The following is a 23,331-nucleotide window of genomic DNA, read 5'->3' on the forward strand; positions in this document are numbered from 1 at the left end:
AAATTGGTGAATTCCAATCACCAATAGGAGAATGTCAGCAGTGTGTGGGGTATCCTCAAGGGCACCATCATCAGCGCCTGTAAAGAAACACTCGGATTCTCTGCCAGGAAACATCAAGACTGCTTTGATAAGAATGACTGGGAGACCCCAAAGTTGATTGATTATAAGCCCAAGGCCTTTTGTGAACGGCAAAATGACATGCAAAGCAAAAGAAATTGAATCTCTAACAAACCAAGGAAGCAGGACCCGTGATATGAAAAACAAATAGTGGGAAGACAGGGCTAAGGAGATTCAACAGCTCACTGACATCCACAATATATGCGGTGTCTTCAATACCACCAAAGCCATCTATGGACTGAGCACTCAAGGACCAACCTCTTTAAGACCTAAGGGTGGAGGAGACCTGATCAAGGAAAGGGGAGCCATCAATGCCCATTGGAAGGAGCGTTTTGACCTTCTCAATCAAGACTGTTGTTGGTGAGAGTGTTCTCAACTCCATCCCACAACACCCAGTCAGAGATGATCTCAGAATCCTTCCAACTCTTGACGAGGTGAGGAAAGCCATCAAGCAGATGAAGAATGGCAAGGCATGTAGAGCGGATGGAATCCCCGTGGAAATCTTCAAGAAGGGTGGAGAAGAGCTCACATCACAGCTTCATGCCGTCATCTTAAGGATCTGGAATGATGAGGAAATCCCAGACGACCTCAGGAATGCCATGATTGTGACAATCTTCAAGAAAGGAGACAAGTTCGACTGTGGAAACTACGGAGGGATCGCATTGATGTACACCACAGGAAAGACCATTGTGAGAATCCCCCTGAACCATCTCCTTCCACTTGCTGAAGAGCACCTCCCAGAATCTTAGTACAGGTTTAGGGCATCAAGAGGCACAACTGACATGATTTTCACAACTCACCAGCTGCAGGAGAAATGCTGGGAACAACATAAGCCTCTCTACATGGCCTTCTTTGACCTCATGAAAGCTTTCAACTGTCTACCGAGAAATGTTGTGGAAGATCTTTCTGAAGTACGGATGCCCACTGAAATTCATCACCATTCACCATCTGCTCCAAGACAGTGCGTGAGTGCTGGTTCTCAGTAATGTATCTATCACAGATTCCTTTGAGGTTAAAACTATAGAGTTAGGCAAGGCTGCGTCATTGCTCCAACACTCTTCTTTGGTGCAATGCTACATCTGACTACAGCGAAAGCTGTGTTATCCGGCACTTTATCAACCGGAAAGCTCCACTAACTGGCATTCAAGGGACACAGCAAAAGCGAAACCGGAGGTCCGACTTCCGGTTTCGCCGCTGCGAGCCGAGTTCTTCTCCTTCACTTCTTCGGCCCATGGCCCAGAACAAAGCAGCCTGCGTGGGGCAAAGCAGTCTGTGCGGGGTGCCCCCTCCCTGTCCCCCGGCATACTAACACCAGGGAGTACACCAGACAGTGCACATTTGATTAACCGGCATATTTGATCCCCCATTTTCGGGGGATGCTGAATAACAGAGCTTTTGCTGTACCAACAAATTTCCAGCCAGAGTGGAGCTAAACTACGAAGTGGATGATATCCTGTTTAACCTCAGCCAACTCTGAGCCAAAACTGACACCACCCTGATGTCAATCATTGAGCTCCAGTACACTGATGATGCTATAGTGTGTGCTTACTTGGAAACAGACCTTCGGGCAATCATTGACATCTTTACTGAGGCACACAAGAAAATGGTGATTGATGCTTAACATTCAGATAACTAAGGTCCTCCACCAACAAGTTCCTGATGAATAGTTCCCAGCTCTGGTAATCCAGGTCCACGGTGCAACTCTGGAGAACACTGAGCATTTCTCATACCTTGGAAGCCAGGAGGCTCCTGCAGGAGGCTGTCATTGACAATGAAATCCAACATTGCCTCAAATGTGCAAGTGAAGAAACTGGCCCTAAGATCACAACAGCAGATCCAAAACCAAGCTCAGGCAGTTGTGATCCCCACCTTACTGCATGGAGCTGAGACATAGATAATGTACAGGAGACTGCTAAAGTTGTTGGAGAAGTACCATCAACTCTGCCTGAGGAAGATCCTCCAAATCCAGTGAAAGAAAGACACACAATGTTAGTGTCCTCCTGCAAGCAAACAGCACAAGTATTGAGGTGATGGTCATCCGACATCAGCTTTGTTGGACTGGCTATGTCATCCAGATGTCCGACTCCAGATTCCCAAAACAAGTATTATTCTCCCAGCTCAGCCACGGTGTATACTCAAGGGGAGGGCAGAGAAAGCACTTCAGGGATGTCCTTAAGACCGACTGAAAAAAATGCATCATCAATGTCAAGTCATGGGAGACTGTCACCTAGGACCACCCCAAATGGAGGAAGAGTCTGTTGCAAGGCTCTCAGTACTTTGACACCTGACGACAACAACAGGAGATGGAAAAGCAGGAGCGGCAGAAACTGTCACAGATCAAATCAAGAATCCAGCACCACCCACCTCACACGGAAACACGTCCAAGCTGTGGTAGTCTGTCAATCCCAGTTAGGCCTCATCAGCCATCTTTGGACACACAGATAAAACAATCATGGAAGACAATCATTCTTGACTGTGAGGGCTTGCCGAAGGAAGAATCAGTAAGTAACTCAATAGAAAGTGGAATACTTACCACCAGGAGTTTGCCTGATAATTGCTATCTTTTATTTTACATGCATAAAGCTTTTTATGAAATGCAATACTAACAATATATGGAAAACTAAAATACCTAAGAGCTATTTTGACTACTGTGACAGCAGTGATAGTAAGTTCCCGGCTAGCTTTACTATTTGGTGTAAAGAAGCATTTGAATCTGTTGACATGGTCTCTGTATACATATCCTGACACAGTGTTGCAGGGAGACTCAAATTTAGGTTGACAATATTTCAGGGGCTGTTTTCTGCTTGAGTACTCCAAGCTTGTCCACCTCGGCTGTGCCTTTCCTTATGTTCAGGGATATTTGTTAGAACGCTGTAGGTTGCTGCGTGCTCAGTCATATCATTGGTTGCTTCCTTATAAACAGTGATTTCAGTCTGGACTTTTTAAAATGTTGGTAAAGGTCAGGAAGTTTTCATATTGACAAGGAGAAATGAGAAATGATGCCAATAGCGTTGGGAACAGAAATACAGATGTCTGAGTAAGAATGATCTTAGCAGAAAGCCCTTTAAAGAAACAACTGTTTTTATTAGCTGCAAGCAGATCTGCATTTGTCTATTTTAAGAAAATTGGCCACTGATAATATATATATATATATATATATATATATATATATATATATATATATATATATATTTGGTTACTATTTTTTTGCTTCCCCAGGTTTTGCTGATTTGCATGTGTATTTCCAGAAATGAATTATTTTAAGAACTGTATTTTAGTTTTCTAAGCCCTGTGCATCTGAGTAGATCACAGTTGCTAATAAAATTGCTCTCACCACACCCCTATGAGTAAGGAAATATTGTTCCACTTTACAAACAAGAAATAAATGCACAGAGAGACTAAGTAACTTGCCCAAGTTTACAAAGGCAATTGAAACCTATCTCCCAAGTCCCAGACTAGTGCCGTAACTACAGAGCTGTTCTTCCTCTCTCAGTTTGCTGTAGTGATAGCTTTATAGGTTCACATTCATTTTATACAGTACTCCCATTGATTCCTGTGGGATTGCTCACTTTGTAAGACAAATAGGGGTTGAGCTCCAGCTTTGTTATTCTGGAGTGTTCATGCTTAAACGTAGTGACCGTAGGGATATGTTAAGGACTTCACAGTGCTATATGGCATTTTAAGCATACTGCTGCAGATGGGAGAGAAACCTGCTGGATGACAAATGCTTTAATGTTAATGTTTGCTACATGATTTCAGTATGTTGGTTGAATAAGATCATATGTGTTCCTATGTTTATAGTTAAAAATGCTAAGTCGTAAAGCCATGTAAGAGAGAAGGCAGACAAAGTTCTTTGGGTGAATCTGATATCTTTTATTAGACCAACTTAAATAGTTGGAAAAAATAATGTAAGCAAGCTTTCGGGTTCAAAAACCCTTCGTCAGGCTGAGGAAGTTTCAGCAGTTGGTGTGTGCTCTTCCTGGATGGGATGAAAAGTAACGAGAAGTCAGCTGAAAGTGTCTTTTTCTTTCCCTTCAATAGCAAGCGGGGGAAAAAAATCAGGTTCTGCATTATGTAATTTTTTTTTTCGTTCTACAAAAATGTCACACAGAAAAATGTTATTGATCCAGTGCTCTTTGTTATGCATTCCTGGACACAGGTTTAATTCCTGCTCAGATCTAATCCTGTCCCGATTTTGTGCCTGGGACTTCAAAGTGTATGGTATCACAGGAGTGAAAATAAATCGCATCTTTAGAGTGCACAACCGTATTCTGGGGTTGAAATTTGAAGAGAAGTTACAAATGCTGCTGGATAAAGAAAATGTAAATGAAACAGAGTAAGTGTATGCATTTTAGGGACAGTTTAGTGCAGCAAATCCTGTGTAAAACATTTAAACTGTGTGAGTTCAAGTGATAGATCTGCTTAACAAAGCACTGCACACCAACAACGTGCTGTCAACCTTTACTTCTAGAAATGTTAGCTCTCGCCATTTTTTGGGAGGTAGTGAACTGAATAAAGTTGAAAGTCCCAATCCTGCAGTGAGCTCTGGGCAGGCACTGAGATCTGCTTGTCTCAGCAGTTTGAAGGACTTGGCCTTCGCTGCTGAAAAGAACAGCGCATAATTGTCACTCATTCTCTCTTCACAACCTGCAACTCCAGGATGCAGTTTGTGCAGTGACCATTTCCTTGTACACTTTATGACTTACTGACCTAGAAGCAAAAACTTCTTTACGACTCGAGTGTCCAAGGTCTGGAATAGACTCCCCCCAGAGGTGGTGCAATCACCTACTCTGGATATCTTCAAAAACACATCTGGATACTCACCTTGCTGGGGTTGTCTTTCCTACCCAAGCACTTGGGAGTTGGACCTGATGATCTCAAGAATTCCCTTCCAGCCCCTAACATCTATGAATCTATGACCTCATGTTAATACTTTGTTACTAATAGAGATCTTAGTACAGTTAATGTGTGGGTTTTTTTTGTCTTTTTACATTCACTGGGGCAGTGAATTTGTGTGTGTATGTATACAACCTTCCATTAACCAAGCCATGTTTTCTGTGGGGATGCTATGACCCAGCCAGCCTCCTTTCCACTAATTCAGTTATCTTGCTAGGGACCTCAAGGAAAGAGAGGGAGGTAAGGATTTGATATTTCAAATACAAATAAAAAGTGGGTTTTGGAGTTGGAGACAACCCGCCTACATTATGAAAGATCAGTAATGGACAAAAGGCCACAAGCCCTAGATCTTTTAATGTTTTTCAGATATCAGATACTATCAGCATTATTGAGCAACATTACTTATCTCCTTTCTTAGATAGGGGAAGTTCCCTTAATTATAATCCAAGTGGTTCTTAGTGTCATACAATGAATGTATACTGTTGAGGCAAGGTATCTGGGGTTTTCTTTTTTGCTTTTTGCCTCTTGTTGCAACAGAAATACTAAAATATTTCCCTGCTTTTCATTTTCATTAAGAAACTACAGGAAGATGCTGGATTATCTCTTTTATGTCTTTGACCCAAAATTGCCAGTAAAGAAAAAGCAACTGCTGCAGATACTTGAGGATGGTTTCCAGAGAATGGAAGAACACAAGGTGAGATGAAATATAGACAGAAAAATGTTTATTGTTTAGTAGCTTGTGGTAAAACCTAAAGCTGTCTTAAGTGGTGCTTCTCTCATCCCCTCTCCTTTCATCTCTTCATACCTATCTTCCTGTTCTTCTTTCCCCCTTTTTATTCCTGTCCTTATTCCTCTTGCTGTTTACTTCTCTTGTTCCTTGCCGCCTTGTAGATACTTGTGAATCCTTTGCTTTTTCACTACCATCCCCAGCATAGGCTTATCAGCTTCCCTTTTGTCTTCCCCCAGCTCCTTCTCTTTTTGTTGCACAGCTTCTCTCTAATGTCTGTGTGCCTCCTCTATGCAAGTGGTGCATCAGGAGTGGTACATCGTCATTACAGAAGGCTCCATGACTTAGGTCTGTCTTTCAGCTCAGGCCCCAAAGTTTTCTACCTCTGGAACAAGTTGGTGGTTTCTCCCAGCCATTTTGTTTTATAATTTTATTTTTTTTTTGTGTTCATACAGTAATGACTGTCATCTTTCATCCTTCTCATTCCCTGCATCAGGTACTGGCAGTTTCAGCCACATGACTCTACTGCTGGGCTTTCTTTCCCAGGACTCCTCTGGCCCCAGTCAGACACGGCAGGAATATCCTAGAAACCCTGAACAAAATCAAATCAGATTGTCTAGATAAGGCAACATTCACAGGCTCCCCTGAGGGTGCAAGATACAGTCTCTGCTCCAAAGAGTTTATGATCTTTCTTGTCTCTTATTTTTTTCTTCCTGTCTAAATTATGATATCATAGAAATCATTCTGCTCCTGTACTTTTCTCTCTTCTCCCTCTCACTCCTCCAAAAATCAATTGGTTATTTTCAAGTTTATGGTTAAATGTCATTACATTCTTATAAGTCTTGTGAGCCAAATAAACATGCTCACATCTTGCTTTAATCTTTGCAGCAGCCTAACGGGGAAGAAGCCGTTCTCCTCTCTAACAGTCTAAGTATATCTGAATGTCCCAGAATAGAATTCTTGCAACAACAAGCTGAGGCTGAAGGCAAAAATAGCAGAGATCCTGAGGAACCATTCAGGCATGGTAATGCAGTAGTTTGGAAAGATGGTCTAAAGTGTATTGACAGCTGAAAGGCTTATTTCCTAAATCACAAATTTAGGAAAACTTACAAAAACTTCTGATTTAAGTTCAGTGGTAGCTGTGAGAGGGTGGGCAGGTCCTTAGAGAGGAACTCAGAGTCTTGATGTCCTGGCTTAATGACATATCTGTGTATTAGGAAGCTTCACTAAGACAATGGCTTGGCATTTGGAGAGGTAATTGTCAGACAAGGTTGTGAAGCAGCTAAGGGAGACATTCTCCCTCTGGGAACTATGAGATATTAGCTGAGTCTTTCTAGACTCAATGCCTCACAAGCTATAGGAAGAAACGCAGAAACAAAGGGATGGTGCTAACTCAGAGCACCTAGGACAGGTTAGAGAAAAACATTGGTGCCACTTTTCTTTTTCTAGTTCTGAGTTGGCTGCCTATAAATTTTAGCTAAATATTGCTAGCCCTAGATAAATCTCTTGTCCCAAAATGCATGTGTTTCATGAACAACATAAATATCACATCATAATAACAAGAGCTAAAACAGATATCCCCTGTTAGATCATTCACCTCCAAGGCCAGGAGATTATCTTTCCACTATTAAGCTGACCACTGACACTTTACTTGCCGTGCACTGAGGTGAGACTTGGTAGTGTGAGCATTACGTTTCCTTTCTTTCTGTATCTAGGGAAACTCATACTTGCCAAAGCTTTTCTTGGCCGTAGTGCCCCAGCGCGTGAGAAGGATTCCATCAGTCAAGTCAACTATCCAGGCGTTAATTCGGTGTTCCGGCCTTGGAAGCATTTACAAAGTGGTACATCTGCTTTTGATACAGGTACTGTACCTGGAGGCACTTAGCGCAATGTTAAGGTTACATCAGTGTTTATGTGCTACTGGCCGCATTTACACAAGATGCTGACTGTGTAGTCGTTACTGTGCAGTCATGTAGTACTTGTATAAACAAACAGTAACCAGAGTTACTGGCCAGTCGCACCGAGGAACAGCTGTTTTGTGATGCTGACTGCAGTAGATTGTGACTATTGTGTAGTAGTGTCGTATCACGCTTCCTACCACACAACACTACCGCGCAGTAGTCACGAGCTACAGCGCAGCCAGCGTCTCATGTAGACATGGCCATTCTCTCCTTGGCTCCTCATTTACTGCGGCAAAGATGATTTCATCTGACTTGTTGGGGATTTAGAGTCCAGTCTCTGCCAATTCCCCATCCCTGCCTTCCTAGAACTTGCACAAGGGAAGGAGCAGTGGTTTCTTTTGTGTATGTCTCCTTGGTACTGAAGTCTGCTGGGGAACTACTCTTTACTGCCCTGGGAGGATCTGGAGAGGAACAGCCTTGCCTTAGAAAAAGATAAATTTAAGTGACAGATTCTGTAGTAAAATTTGATAATATTTTTGGAAACCACAACAGGATATGTAAAGAGGGTACAAATCAAATACTGACTTCTATTTTCAAATTTGAACTTTTTAAATGAGAGAGATATTTAAGTTCATTATACCCATTGTAACTGGAAAACCTGTGTAAAACACCATCTTGAATATGGTTCTTTTTTCCTACTGCAGAAGCATGTTCTTCCTTGGAACACACAAGCTGTGATTGCAGCCTTCGGCGGTGTGAGTGGTTTGTGTTCGATCATGAGCTGGTCTTGCCGGAATACCTCATTGAATTTGAGTACATTACGCTGGTATGAACTTTGCTTTTCTTCCTGGGGTGTAGGAGGGTCAGCTTCAGACCTTGGAGGTCAAGAGGAAAAAACCAGTTGAAATCTGTGCCCCGGCTTCTTGTAGCGGTGACAGTGTGGTCCAGAGCCAGGGCAGAGCCGTGATCCGCTGCCTGCACATCTCTGCCTAGGGCATGCAGGCTGCAGATCGCAGCTCTGCCCCAGCTCCAAACCACACTGTCACCACTACAAAATCCCAGCCTGGTTGTGGAGCAGCTCCACATCCTGCTGCGCACCCTGCCAGGAGGGGTGGTGCTAGGGAGGGCCTTGCGGGGGACTATAGCCACCCCAAAATTCCCCGTAGCCCCCTCTAGCCACCTGTCCCAACACCACCGCCACCGCTGCCTGCCCCACACAGGCAACAGCAGCTTGACTCTAAACCCCCCAACAAGTCAGATGAAATCATCTTTGCTGCAGTAAATGGAGAGCCAAGAAGAGAATAGCCATGTCTACATGAGACGCTGCCTGCGCTGTAGCTTGTGACTGCTGCGCAGTAGTGTTGTGTGGTAGGAAGCGTGATGTGACACCACTGCGCAATAGTCATGAGCTGATAGTCTGAATGGGTTTTGCCTTAATTAAAAAGGATTTTCTGTTCTTTTTTGCGTTTGTTTGTTTTTTTTAAGTTCCACAGTGGACTGGCCTTGTGAACCTGTGACTTTGCTCATAAAAGACACACAGGATCTGAACCAGGAACCCTTCCAAACAAACTACAGAGAAGGAGGAGTGTAAAGAGACTCAGGGGGAAGAGGTTGTGTTGCATTTGAGTGGGTTGTTTGCCTCTGCCAAGCCTACTCCAGATAGCTTTACTGAATTCTCCTTAGCTGAACAGTGAACAACTGCAAAGTTTGGTGCTTGGCAAGACAGCTGATTTCTGTTGTCCTCAGTGGGGGTATCCTATGTGGCAGGATATGGCAAACCCTATGACACATAGGATTTTTAACAAACACTAATATTCAGGTGCTTGCATAAGCATAATCAGAGGTACTCTCTTATGAATGGCAATCTTTTAATTTTGTGAATTTGTATATACATTTTTACATAATTTACCTGACTGAAAATTAGAACTGTGACAAATATTGATGAATACTATTTTGCTTAGGTCAAAATTCAATCCTTGTTCTCTATACTCAACAACGTGATTGTAGAAGAAGGAAACAGAAACACGGAAGGATTCATACTGTCTCATGACTTGCAACTGGACAATGAAGCACTAAATATGGAGCCTGCAGTAAAGGCCAGACCAAAAATTGTTTGCTTGGATGAAAAAACAGTGCTTTCAGTTGCTAAGGCCAATATTTACAGCCAAATCATGGTGAGCATTGTCTGTTAAACTGCAGCAGGACAAATTCATTCTTTAACCTGTGTCGTATCTTTTTAGATTGCCTTCCAAGCCAATGAAAGGTAGGAAGTCCAAACTTTAACCTATCATCTGTGCTTGATTCTGGAGTTGCTTCTATTAATTTAATGCCAGAGTAATGTTATTAAAAGTAAAAGAATTTTTCAATCTGGTGTGAGATCACAGTGCAGTCCTCTCTACACATTATGTCTCTACATGATTATGCTGATGATTTTGCAAAGCAATACTCATTACTAGTGTAACCTGGGCAGTACTCCTAAAGGTACCCCCTCTCCAACTGAACGGGTCAAAGCAGGTGCACAAGCGCTGTGGGAGGTGTAGGGACTGTCCTCCCCCTATAGAGCAGAGCCAGACCACCCGTGGGGACTTAACCATATACCTTTTAATGAGGGAACAGTACTGGGAACATAACAGGCATAATCAGGGGGTATGGTGGACACTACAGTGCCCCAAGGGGCAGGATTCAACAATGGTTAGACACTTACAATCATTGGCAAAAGACAGGGTTAACAAAATATAAAACACAAACAGCAGAGCAAACAATACTGGTTGGGGAAATATAAAAAGGCACAAAATGCAAAATGTCAAAGGACAAGGAAATATAGGGCCTAGGTACCTGGAAAGGGAGAAAACACAATGGCCCCTTTCCACTGCAAGAAGAATTTCTCCTTGTTAGCTCACTCACCCCAAGTCACCAAAGCTGGGACTTGAACTTGGGTCTCCCACAGGTAGGCAGGAATGCTACCACACAGCCACTAGTGCTGGTACTGCTCCAAGCTGCTAGGGGTCTTGATCTTCCTGGAGCCCCCGCCTCACGTCAAGCTGCCTGGTCTCCGATTGGAGGAGCTGGAAGCCAAGCTGGGAAGCCCTCAGGTCGCTGCTCAGATCTTTGCTGAAGTGGGAAGTCTCTCCTGCCAGCCACAGCCTCTCATAGGGGATCCTGGAGCCCAACGGGAAGCCTCTCCTGCCAGCCACGCACCATGCTGCTGAGAGTCCGACTGCTGCCTGCAGGTCCTGCTCCTTCAGGCTCTTCTGGGGCAACTGCTTCCGCCTCGCTGGCTCAGCTCTTGCCAGCTCTTTGAAGCTCCTTCCTCATAGTCCCTCACTGGTCTCCTGAGTCAGCCGTGCTGCCCCTTTTATCCCCCTCCAGATGACCCAAGGGGCCAATCAGGGGACATGAGGGGCGAGTCTCTGGGGCCTGATTGGTAATGAAAGGGAATCCCAAGTCTTCCAATCGTCTTTTACCCCTTCAAAACCCCTGGGCCAAATCATTACCAGATTGGTGAGGAAAGGGAATCCCAAGTCCTCCAGTCATCTTTTGCCCTTTCAAAACCCCTGGGCTAGGTCGCTGCCAGCTAGCCCGTCACATCAGTATTGGACCAGTTTCTGAACTTACTCCTGGTTCTACCACGGGAAGTAACTCCACTGCAAATTGCTGAAGCTAGTGTATGTGAGAACAAGATAGTGCTCAAGGGACCAACCTGAACCTTGAGTTTTCTTGGATGTGTAGTTGTGTAATTGTAGCGATTGCTCTTGGACAGACTTTATGCCAGTTCTGGCACTGGAAAAACACAAATCCAACTTGATGGAGAATCATCCAAAGTATGTAGCTAGCTTCAAATTTTAGCCACAGATTTTAAAATATCAGTGCAAGAGGCATACGTACAATAGGCCTCAGAAGCATTGCGTGTCGGCTTCAGCCAGGGCTGGAGCTTTTGACTGGGATGTGCCAGTGCTTCTGCGGGGACGGAAACTCAGAGATTCCTGCTAGAGATGGCCTTGCCCTCACCCTGCCTGTTCAGAGTCAGACCAATCACCATATTGGGGGTCAGGAAGGAATTTTACCCTATGGTCAGATTGGTATGGACTATGGGGGTTTTGCCTTCCTGTTGCAGGGGGTCATGGGCTCTTTTCCTGGGATTTCTCAAGCATATTTTAACAACCTTTGCAGCAGCCAGATGTTGACTGCCATGGTTCCTTCACTTTACCTGTGGCAGGTTAGGTATTATGTCTTGTAGTTGTGTCAAGGTTGATTGTGTAGTTTCGTTAATAGGTTAGACAATGCATTTGTATAGGATGGTTTGGCTAGGGTTGATTTTGCCTCAGACTTCCAACCCTACTTTTCTATGATTTCTATGAATAGTCCAAACTTACAGGTATTTGCATGTGCAGTGCCTGCCATTCCCCATCTAACTGCCGTCTTGAACATGCACTTCCCCATTTTGTCTGCACAAACTGAACTGAACATTTACCCCTTACATTTAGCATTTACAAGTGCTGAATCATTTCTCAGGTGTTCCAATCTCAGGTCTGCCCCATGAGCTGACAGGATTTCCCATACCTACTGACTATATTTTCCCTCCTGCTGTTTATGGGATATTATAGTCTTGCCCCTTTTAAAGTTAATTTGGAGGCAGTCTTTGTTGAAATGCTGGAATAGTTTTCTTCCTGTTCTACAAAGGCATCTCCTCTCTCATTATCTGTGGAATACTATTGGAAACTAACTTTTTGCTCCTGCTACGACACCATTCACTGTGTAAGTTGCCTTCCCACTGTTACTTCAAGGAGAAAAGAACAAATATCCTTTGAAACAGGAAATAAAAGACACGGTTTCCCCCCATGTCTATAAGACTTCCCCTCACAATCTTCCTATCATTTAAGTCTTTCTTTGTAACCATAGACTACTTATATTTTTTCTGACATTCTTAACACGCAAGGCTTTTGAGTGTTTAGAGAAAGGTTGGTATTGGGTATTCAGAAGAGTTGTAGGTATTAGGTATTCAGTATTCAGTACTGGGCATTCAGAAGAGTTGTAACCGTTCATCAACTCTTGACCTAGGTTCTCAATTTGCATGGGAACAGCCTGAGCAAACTGCGGGACATCCCTAGACTGATTGGGCTTCGAAAGCTCATTGTCAGCTTTAATGAATTTACTTCATTAGATGACATTTGCAACTTGGTAAGTAACACTGCTCTGCATTTTTTTAAGGGAAATTTGAACTAAAGGGAATATTTTGATGAAAGAAAATCTTTTGTGCACACAGAAGTTCTGCAATAGATTCATATTTCTTGCATGACAGCGAGCTAGATTTACTCAGAAAGGGGGAAACCCACCACCTCCAAATCAAGCCTTTGTCCCTGCCTCTCCTTTGCCGTGTGGGCTTGTAGACTGAGCTCAGGACTAGGATTTGGGTGATCTGGATTCTGTCTCTGGCTGGGCCACTGACCTATTGGATGACCTTTAGCAGGTCATTTCAGCTCACTTGCCTCAGATCCCCCATCTGTACAATAAAACGATATCTGTCATGAGCCCGGGTACACTTTGGGGGTTTGTGGTACGTCATGAATATTTCCCTGTGTTTTATTGTACTGATGTGGCATGTGTTGTCTCATTGGAAAGCCCATATTATGCCGTACCCATTTAAGTAACCATTAGCACTGTAGAGACTATGTTGTGTTGTCTGTATATATCATTTTGGTTTAGGATATGCGTTAGTCAAGGAAGGGGAGTGGGCTGGAGTGTTAAATCTCTCTTGCTATTTTGGCACTAGGGCAAGAAGAATTTCTACTCCCAGACACAGGCAGGAGTTGGGCCCCAAGTCATTGTTTTCCTGTAATAGGGAAATCAACTCCTCTAAACTAAAGGCATCTGAGAGAAATGGCCCATTGGCTGGGGGACCTCCAGGTTTTTAGGGAGACAAGAACTTTCTGGAGGATTCTTGTGACTCATGAACAATTAGAATAATGCTGATGGGGAGGGTCTTCCAAGGGCCCTCAAACTCCTGTTTACAGTCACAAACTCAGGTTATGGTCACAAACTCCTGCAAGACCATTTTAGGCTGGACATAAGGAAGAACTTCTTTACTGTCCGAGCCCTCAAGGCCTGGAATAGACTTCCTAGAGAGGTGGTGCAAGCACCTACTCTGGACACTTTTAAGAAACATTTGAATGCTTATCTTGCTGGGATCCTTTGACTGAAGCTGACTTCCTGCCCCTTGGGCAGGGGGCTGGACCCGATGATCTTATGAGGTCCCTTCCAGCCCTAATATCTATGAAATCTATAAGGACTCTCTGTGGATTCCTCCACTCTTAACTGATGCAGTTATCCCATTCAGCCTGATACGAAAGGTCTACAGGGCCTTCCTTGGCTGATCAAGATGGGGATGAATTCCACCGGCATTCTTATTGCTGGTGGATGAAGTAGACATGGACAGAGAATGGGCTGGGCTCACATAACGTTCAAAGGTTCAATTGTTTATCCAGACTTCTGTCCAGGCAGGCTTTGAGCTACCAAGTAAAGGACACCCTGAGCATGTAATCTGGTTGAATCATGTCTTTTGTAAGTCCATTACAACCAAGTGCATTACCAAATACTTCCTTTTGCTGCCGTTGTTTTTTTATGTACAGTTAGTCTCCAATCATTACTATGTTGCAGCCCAACCTGGAGTATTTTGATGCAAGCCATAATCATGTGATCACACTGGAAGGCATTAGAGGCTTGAGCAAACTGAAGTACTTTGACCTGAGCTGGAATCAGCTGAAAAAGACTGGGGAAGAAATAAATGTCTTACGTAAACACACTCCCAACTTACTCAGTCTTGATATCAGACATAACCCGTGGCATAAGGTATGTGTCAAAACCTGACCCTCTCAGGAAAACCTTCTACCCAAAACAGTGATTTGACAATAAGGAGCTAAATGCTAGACCTGATTCTTCCATATGTTGAGGCCCCATTACACCACTCAGCTACAAAAGAGGCCTAAAAGCAGATGTAAATGTAATTTTTACATCCACTTGAAGCTTCCTTTAGCTTGTCAGGATCTTAATGTAGTGCAGTGGGAGGCCAATTTTTTTGGCAGGGGTGCCACAATTTAAGCCCCATGCTGCACCCCAGCCCCACAAGTGCTACTTTGATCCCTTACCCTGCCCAATCTGTTCCCTGTCCCCTGCCCATCTGCCACATGCCACACACACAGGCTACCTGTGCCGCAGCTGGGCCACCCCTGATGTAGTGGATAATCATGCCCATTTTCTTCAGTCACAACCTCCAGGTAGAAAGCTGCAGAAATGGTTTTAGAAGAAATCTGACACAGAGTCCCTGAGAGACACATTTTCCCTCTTCCTCACTTCCAGAGGAGGGTTATTTGCTGATTGATACATCTAGAGCAGCTTTGACATGAGTGCCACATTCAAACTTTGCTCACGTTTACGTTATTCCTTGTGGCCTGTGCAGGGGTAGCAAGATTCGGCCCCTTCTTCACACATTTCTGCTCGCTCTCAGCCCACAGAAGTGGGGAGGACATGATGGCCTTCTGGCAGCTGTTCTCCCACCCCCTAGCTGCTCAGGCTAGGGGTAGGCTGTATAGGGCAGCAAGGGGGCACCTTATGCCCTTGGCTCCAGTACGTGGACACACAAGACCAATCTCGGTACAAGCATTTGCTTACATAAAATAAGAGCAGATTGGATTGGAAAGATTATCAACAGCTTAAAATAAAATCAGATATAAAATATGAAGAAATGAAGTGCCTTTGCTTTTTTTCCCAAGCCAGGCTCATTGCGTCTGAGTGTCATTGGCCGATTAAAGGCACTTACTCATTTAGACGGGGTCCTGATCACAGAAGAAGAGGCTGCAGATGCTGTGCGTTATATCGCTGGGTCCAAGATCACACAGGTTTGATGTTTCATTTTGTTGTAACTTACAGTGAATGCAAGAGTGGAGAAATCAAGTCATAGACATAGTCATGCCATTCAACATTTGTTTTAAAAAGGCTTCTCTCTAATCTTTTTTTTTTTTTTTAAACTTAGTTTCACACGCATTCTGAAAATGCCATGTTTTGTGCTGTCAGGAATTTGTGATGAAGCAGCAGGCATTTAATAAATACTGCTGCCACTTAGTACTTTGCTGACACAGGCAGTACAGTGGTACACAAAGAAATGCCTTAGTATGATAGATTTGATATAATTTTGAAGTTGTTGAAAACAACTCTGCTTAATTTCTACTCCCCTCAGAAAGCAGAAAATTAACTATGTTTTTTCCTCTTATAGACAATGGTGGGAATACAAAAAGTACTAAATGAATTATTAATATTTTTTTAAACAACTGGACCCAAATTCCTGAGAACTTTACTCAGGTTTTATTTTGTCTTTACTCAGACAATCTCTCATTGACTAGAACTGGGACTAATTAGAGCAGGAGATGAGCAGAAATGAAGGGAAGGCTTCAAGATTTCTCCTGATTAGTTGTTTGATCTTTTTTGTTTGTTCATTAATACATCCTAAAAATCTAACAAAGAAGAGATCTAGACCTAGTAGATCTTTGTTAGATATGTTAATATTTGATATTAGATATAGAATTAGATATATTAATATCTGTTAGATTTATTAATATTTGAGCCATCTCCTTATATTGGAGGATTGCACACTATAAGGTCTTTTCATTTGTGGTAGGTTATGGAATATGTACATTACCTTATACAGTATTTTCATTTTGTCAGTCATCTCTGTTAGAAAACTCCAGGACTGATGAAGAGAGGCGACACGTTCTTAGTGTATTCTCTTATGCCAAAATTCTGACCCAGTTTAGCAAGAACAGAGTGGATTTGCAGACACAGCTCAAGAGCAACTGGTATTCTATGGTAAGGTTGAAACTATAATATAAAGCAAGTCTGCACTGATGATTTCTGCCATGTCTTTGTCTTCTGCTTGTTTGATGACTTGATATGTGCTGATTATAAATATCTTTTGGAGCCCTTTTATAATGCAGTGTAGTGTCAACATTTAGAACAACAGTGACAACAAAAGCAGGAATCTTTGCCAGATTAAACTAGCAATTAGGCCAGTGGAGTATCTTGTCAGTCATAGTGGCTGCTTCCAGATTCCTCTTAGGAGGTGGTAAGAACCCTCACAATGGACATTTATTAGATAACCTTCCCATGGTGGAAATTTCTTTCTAGCATTCCCAGATTTTTAAGGTGGAAAGGGCCCCTTAAAGAACTCTTGCATAAAACAAACCAGAGTAACTCACCTAGGAATTTCTGTATCAAGCTCACAACTTCTGTTTGTGTTAAAGTAGAACTTATACAATGATGTCTAGTGTTGTTGCCTTCCAGGCAGCATCCTTCTGACTGAACTACACACCTTCTGCCTTGCTCCCTCCTGGCCCCACATCTCTTTTCCTTTTGGTTGTCCAGTAAGCCAGCTTCAGCAGCAGGGGTATCTAGCCATTGGCCTGCTGGTTAGGACCTCTGGGAGCTAAGATAAGTACATTCAACCCTACTATGGTGAGGAGAACCTAGCATCTGAATAGCCCAAAATGCCACTTACTTAGCTAATATAGTTGCATAAGTGCTATGTACCCATCTGAAGGGGGAGCTGGGGTCTTAATCTTTAAGTATACATGTACTTTTTCCCTAAAATTGTTAGACTGTTCAAGATATTTTGGACCTTAAGCTGAAAAGATACAACTGCAGTTTCACATATGTATTGTGCAGTTCTTTCTTCTCTGTATGCCCGCTCCTTTCTTGTGAGCCTGTAACCGAGTTGGTGCTCCAGGGACAGCTGGAATGGCCCCTGGTGGCCGCACAACCCATACCCTACTCCAGCTGTAGGGTGCCCGCCCCTTCTCACTCACCTGCCACACCTTTGATGTAATTGTTTGATTGGAAGGGAGGCTTCCTAATGGGTCGTAGAGTGAGCCACAGTTCCTCTAACAGCCAGCAGGTCCCTCCTGGACTCTGCCGGTCTCAATCCTGCCCTTTCTGTATGAGCACTCTCAGCCTGGCCATGCCCTAGGGCACCTGTGAGCCTTAAGGGTTAATTATGTGGTTCCAACTGCCCCTTACATCACAGCCATGCCTTGCAGAAGTTACCAATAAATGACTTTGGTGTCCATTTGGCCTCAACATGATACCAGGCCTCTTCAGGCCTCTATACACTTCTCGGGACCTCAGCCTTCCCAGCTTCAGCCCCTTTTCTCTGAGTCCCAGCCCAAATCTTTCCCTCTCAGATTGTGTCCTGCTTGGGCTATAGGCCACTGGCCCTGATCTTGCCCTTCTGGGGCTATCTCTGCCCTCCCTTGTGCACTGAGCATACTCTGGCTCCATCTGGGCCCCTGACCCTGGTCTCACCCCTCTAGGGCTGCCTCTGCCCTGCCTTAGACATTGAATCTGCTCTGTATGCAAGACCCCCCTGGCCCTGGTTCTGGCCTCCCCGGGCCCTTGTCCAACTCCTGTCCAAACTAGGCTTCAGCCTTTCTTTCTTCCTCTCTAGGCTTGGATCTCCCCATCAGGTCTGGGCTGCTAGCAGGGCTTTAAACATTTGTGTGCCCATCTAGCACCCTGATGTGGGTTAAGCCCCCAAGTGCCTCCAGGCACCTCTCGGGCACCCCACCATGGCCTCTGCTCACTCCCTTTCAGCTACTCTTAAACCATCATTGAATCTGTAACCCAGGAGTAAGCCTTCTGGCAAATACAAACTAAGCCCCCTTTGGGTCCAAACATAGACAATGGCTACCTGCCTGCATAATAGGGTTTCCCCCTTACCCCAGGTAATATTCCCTTCTAGGGCATCATCACTCTGTTCACCTTCCTCAAGATAGCCCTGGTGCCAGTTAAGAGATCTCCTGCATTCCTCTTGCTATGGAGTTGTTGCCTCCAACTGCCTCCTCTGGCTCAGATCCTGGGTTCATATGGCTGGAAGCCATGTCCCATTTGGTCACGTGGCTCCCTGAGCTGCTACAGGTGTTTCCTGAGTGGGCTTGCTGACGTGCCTCCAGTGCAACTTACTACTGCTGGTCCAAGCAGGGCTTTGCCTTGCTAGATTATTGCAGAGTAATCAGCTGTGTGATAGGCATTCCTAGCCTCTGCCACTTCCCCTGGCTGGCTATTTTCCTTGTAGCCATCTCTGCCTGCTACTCTTTTCTTCTCTAATAACAAGAGCTTTTTGACTGATAGTTGCAGAGCCGGCAGGTTTGAAACTTTCAGGTATTCAAAGAGTTCTAATAAAATGCAACACCAAGCCCACTTACAAGGAGAAAGCTGGTAGGTCTAATTTCAGGCCTAAGCACATTGATGGTATTGCTTCAAATAATGTCTCTTACCTTGAATAACCAGTTATGTTTAGAAGCATATTATATAACTGAAAACCATATAGGAAGAGCCAAGGTCATCCTGACCGGTCATAATCCATGCTCTGACCTGTCATCTGAAATCACGTTAATCTCCCAAGGATAAAAGGTTAAGAGCTCCTCTGTCAGTTCAATTTGTAGTGCAGAGTACAAAATAGCTAGAGGAAAACAGTTTCTGCTGATGAGCATAGTGGTCTACTCTGCGTGCATTACAAAGTGCATGTTTGCAGAAACAGCCAAGAAAGCCAGTGTTTCTGCACACAGCGTTACACTTTTGGGGTATTATTAACCGAGTTCATGTAGGGATAGAAGATATTTTTGCAGAAAGAAAGGGACATCACAAGAGCTAGAAGAATGAACATTTTGCCTATCAGCATAGCAAAAATAAAGAACAGCTTTGAATTCTGTAATGATTGCTTGGTGTAGATCAGAGATGGTGCTGAGTACCCTGGACCCCCAAAGACCTAACCTGCAAGTTCCCAAGCTAAGATGCTTGGTTAGCCTAATAAAACATACAGTAACCTTACTGGTTGTTTTCTGAGAAAGGGTGGAGTCATGGCAATGCCATCACATTGTGGAAGAGATCATTGATTGCACTTTCTCTCTGCCACGAAGGTATTGAGAAGTGAGTGTTTGCAGTCACTGCAGATGAAAAACAGTTCTTTGACAAGACCAAGTGAGAAACATGCATTTGGATCTAAGTTCATCCCTGCCCAAGAGTTTTTCAGGCGTGAAAAACAAAACAGATGAATACGATACAGACATTAAAGGAAAGAAAAGAATATGTTTATGCTGAATCAGAGATAAAAGGGAACCATGAAACTAGGATTAATCCTTTCTTAGCAAACATTGAACCCCTAATAGAATACCGAGCTAACAAATTCAGGTGATATCCTGACCCATCGGAAATGAAGGTTTTACCGTTGACTTCCATAATACCAAGATTTCACCTCTGGATTTTAGAATTAAGACGTGACAACAGGCTAACCAATCACATCATTCTTATTCTATGTTTGCAGAAAGGGTTAAATTAATCCAGTGCTGAGATCTGGTTTATACTAGAAACATTTTATGCATGTTTCTGATGCTAGATTTACCTGCATTGGGCATTTGAGAGCATGTTTACTTATACTGCACAATCATGGTTTGTTCTGGTGCAAGTGGTGGAGTCTTCTTGAAGATGTTAAAATGAAAACCTGAATTGCATTGTGGAGCTGTAGCTCATTCAGTGTTATTCAGGAAGAGACTCCTATTGATATCAGTGGGAAACGCTGGTAGAATTATTGTGATGGCAGCATTTGTCAGAATTAAATTCCAGATAGATTGGCTGACTGAGACTTTTTCTTTTAATTCAGATCACGGTCTTAGATTTTGATGGACAACATCTCTCCAAAATTGCCAACCTGGAGAAACTGGGGAATTTAAAATGGGCATCTTTTAGCAACAATAATCTAACTAAAGTAGAAGGATTGGAATCTTGCCTCAACCTTGAAGAGCTCACGCTGGATGGAAACTGCATTTCAAACCTAGACGGTACTGTACTGAGGAAGTTAATTTAAATCAAGACATTTAAGTTGGGCACAATAGAAACATTTCCACTCTAGTGTCTTTTTTATTTGTATTGCTTTCTGAACTATATGATTTAAAGGTTTCAGATTAAAAAATAAATTATCTCTACTCATAGCTGGTAAGGTCGAAGGGACCTAAGTAGATCATCAAGTCCGCCATGGGCAGGAAAGAATGCTGGGGTCAAACGACCCCGGCTAGGTGATTATCCAGCCTCCTTTTGAAGACCCCAGGGTATTTCTTGTGATGAATCTTTGACAGAAACAAAGAGAAGAGGTGAGGCAGAGCAATTGTGTTTAAAAAAGCAAAGTCTAGGTCTTTACGTCAAAAACTATTTTTAGGTGTGGATGCATGTGCACTTTTAGTGTACAAACTTGCTGTAGCCTGTACACTTGGTGCAAGAAATATAATAGTTCCTGTGATAGCTGCAATCTCTTTGGTCATTAATCTCTAAAATGTGATGGTGATTAACCATTCAAGTTATAAAACATTCACTTTTAAATGGAGAGATTTATGTGTGCAAACTCTAAGATCCAATGTTCCAGTAACCCTGGGGCAGTTGTTATATCCTCCTCTAAACTTCCACATCCCCTTTGCTTCAAAGCCTGTCCCAAGGACTTCTGCTGCTGCTTTAGGGGTGATGCCTCCCCCTAGTGGCCTCTCCCTAGACAGTCTTTGGGCTGCTAGGAGAACAGGCCATCAGTGATCCCTTCTGATCCTGCTGGCATCAGACCTGGATGCCAAATCGTATTGCGTGTAGCTTGTTTTACCATCTCAGTTGCCCATTCCTTTTGCTTTTCACTGTAGTCTGTTAAGGATATCTCCTTTATTTTCCCAGGAATTTCAAAACTCACCAAACTAACACGACTTAGTGTAAATAATAATCTTCTCATCAGCCTGGAGAGACATGTGTTTGACAACCTGTCTCATCTTCATTACCTCTCTCTTGAGAGCAACAGAATCACCTCATTGGCTGGTTTGCAGAAAGCCTATGCACTAATAGAACTCTACATAAGCAATAACTATGTATCTACCAACCAAGAGATATATCACTTGAAGGTAAAGTGGCTGCTATTGCTTTAGGTTTGGGCTGGAAGAGCAGGGAACAAACTTGCAAATTGCTCTTTACTAATTACCTTATACCTCCTATAAATATAGGCAGCCATGTTAACAAGCGATTGCCTAAATTGTCCCTGCAAGGCTTGCATTTGTCCATTTTTAAAAATTGGACCTGTGGTAATTGTCCTTAAGACCCTCTAGTCTGATCTTCCGTCGGGATTTGTGTGCTCAGCACTGGGAAGGAGGTGCTAAACACTCATCAGGATTGGGCTAAAAATTATCGTCCCTGAGCCATCTACTCTGCACATCAGATGCAGTCAGTGAATGATACCAGGAACTAAGTCAAAGGCTCAAGCATTATTAACTTAATAAGAGACTGAAGACCTGATTTTCATTTACATTCAGACCCTTTAGCAGACTGGTAAGGCAGAATTGCTTTAAACAACGTACAAGCGTAATTTGTACCTGCTTTACGCAACCAAATGGATATCAAGTAGCCTAAGTGTACATGAGAAGGCCTGGGTTTTATAAAATGTTGTTGCAAACTTGATACATGGAGTTGTGAGCTGAAGAAAGGGATTACAGGCAAACATACAGAGCAGCCTGAATGTCTTTGCTCACTAATGTTTGGAGTGATGATAATAATAAGGCTTAATCTGTGTATTTTTTTTCTTAGGGTTTAATTAATCTGATAATACTGGACATGTATGGTAATCTAATTGTGTGGAAACAAGATAACTACCGCTTGTTCGTAATTTTCCATCTCGCATCACTCAAAGCCTTAGATGGTGTTGCTGTTGTAAGTTATTGTATGCATCCATAATCTTGTTAAAACACTTTTTTTTCTAAATCAAGACCATTGCCTATCACACTGATCAATATTCTCATTGTTTCCTAGTATTCCCTCATCTGTCCCTGTTCAGCTTTTGACTCTTGTCTTATACTTAGGTAGCAAGCTCTGTAAGGCAGAAGCCATCTTTCTGTTTGTACAGCACCTTGCACCATAGGAGCCCTGCTCCATGATTATTAGCACTCCTAGGTGCAGCAGCAACAGTGATGCATGAGCATCTTGAAAAATTCTAACACCTACTAAATCAGTCTAATATAATAAAAGCTGGGCCATGGCAGGGGGCTGGAAGGGAGGACGCACGGCCGGGTGGCGCGTGGCCGCTGCCAAGGGGTGCACAGCCACGGCAGCGCAGCCAAGGGGCATGGGGCATGTGGCCATCAGGGGCAGGGCATGTGGCTGCGGTGCAGCCGGACCTGAAATGGTGGTAGGAGTGGGGGGAGTAGGGCTGGACCCGAAGCGGCGGAGGAGGAAGTGGGACGGGACCACAGTGGGGGAACAGGGTCAGACCCAGAGTGGCGGGGCAAGGGGGGGAGCAGGGCCGGACCTGGAGCAGCAGGGTGAGGGGGGGAGCAGGGCCAGACCCTGAGCGGCAATGGGAGCAGAGTTGGACCTGAAGTGGCGCAGAGTGGGGTTACAGCAGGGGTGGAACCAGAGCAGCGGGGGGAAGGGGCAGGCGGTCCCAGACCTGCAGCAGTGGGGGGAGGGTGCAAAGCCAGACGCAGGTCTCCATCCCTGCCCCCCTCTCTCCCCATCATTCTTGATGGACATTTTGCTAGTTAACTAATAATATTATCATCTACATCACAACTCTGTAGTTTAGCACATGGATGTTTGTCATTAACCTAGTCAGTAAAAATATAGCCAATGTAA

General features: G+C 43.7%; 1 protein-coding gene across 3 annotated transcripts in view; it reads left to right on the plus strand.

The window, feature by feature from the left end:
- Positions 1-23,331, plus strand: part of LRRC9 (leucine rich repeat containing 9) — a 75,937-nt gene that overhangs the window by 20,599 nt on the left and 32,007 nt on the right. For all 3 annotated transcript variants that reach the window (XM_059723367.1, XM_059723368.1, XM_059723369.1), the window contains exons 10-22: positions 4,277-4,453; positions 5,590-5,707; positions 6,629-6,764; positions 7,456-7,602; positions 8,346-8,467; positions 9,603-9,815; positions 12,700-12,819; positions 14,296-14,487; positions 15,408-15,533; positions 16,357-16,497; positions 20,342-20,519; positions 21,391-21,611; positions 22,288-22,410. In XM_059723367.1, coding sequence (XP_059579350.1) covers positions 4,277-4,453; positions 5,590-5,707; positions 6,629-6,764; positions 7,456-7,602; positions 8,346-8,467; positions 9,603-9,815; positions 12,700-12,819; positions 14,296-14,487; positions 15,408-15,533; positions 16,357-16,497; positions 20,342-20,519; positions 21,391-21,611; positions 22,288-22,410 — 2,014 coding nt within the window. The remainder of the gene's footprint in view (positions 1-4,276; positions 4,454-5,589; positions 5,708-6,628; positions 6,765-7,455; positions 7,603-8,345; positions 8,468-9,602; positions 9,816-12,699; positions 12,820-14,295; positions 14,488-15,407; positions 15,534-16,356; positions 16,498-20,341; positions 20,520-21,390; positions 21,612-22,287; positions 22,411-23,331) is intronic.

Source organism: Alligator mississippiensis, chromosome 2 (assembly GCF_030867095.1).
Source record: "Alligator mississippiensis isolate rAllMis1 chromosome 2, rAllMis1, whole genome shotgun sequence".
NCBI classification, from domain to species: Eukaryota; Metazoa; Chordata; order Crocodylia; family Alligatoridae; genus Alligator; species Alligator mississippiensis.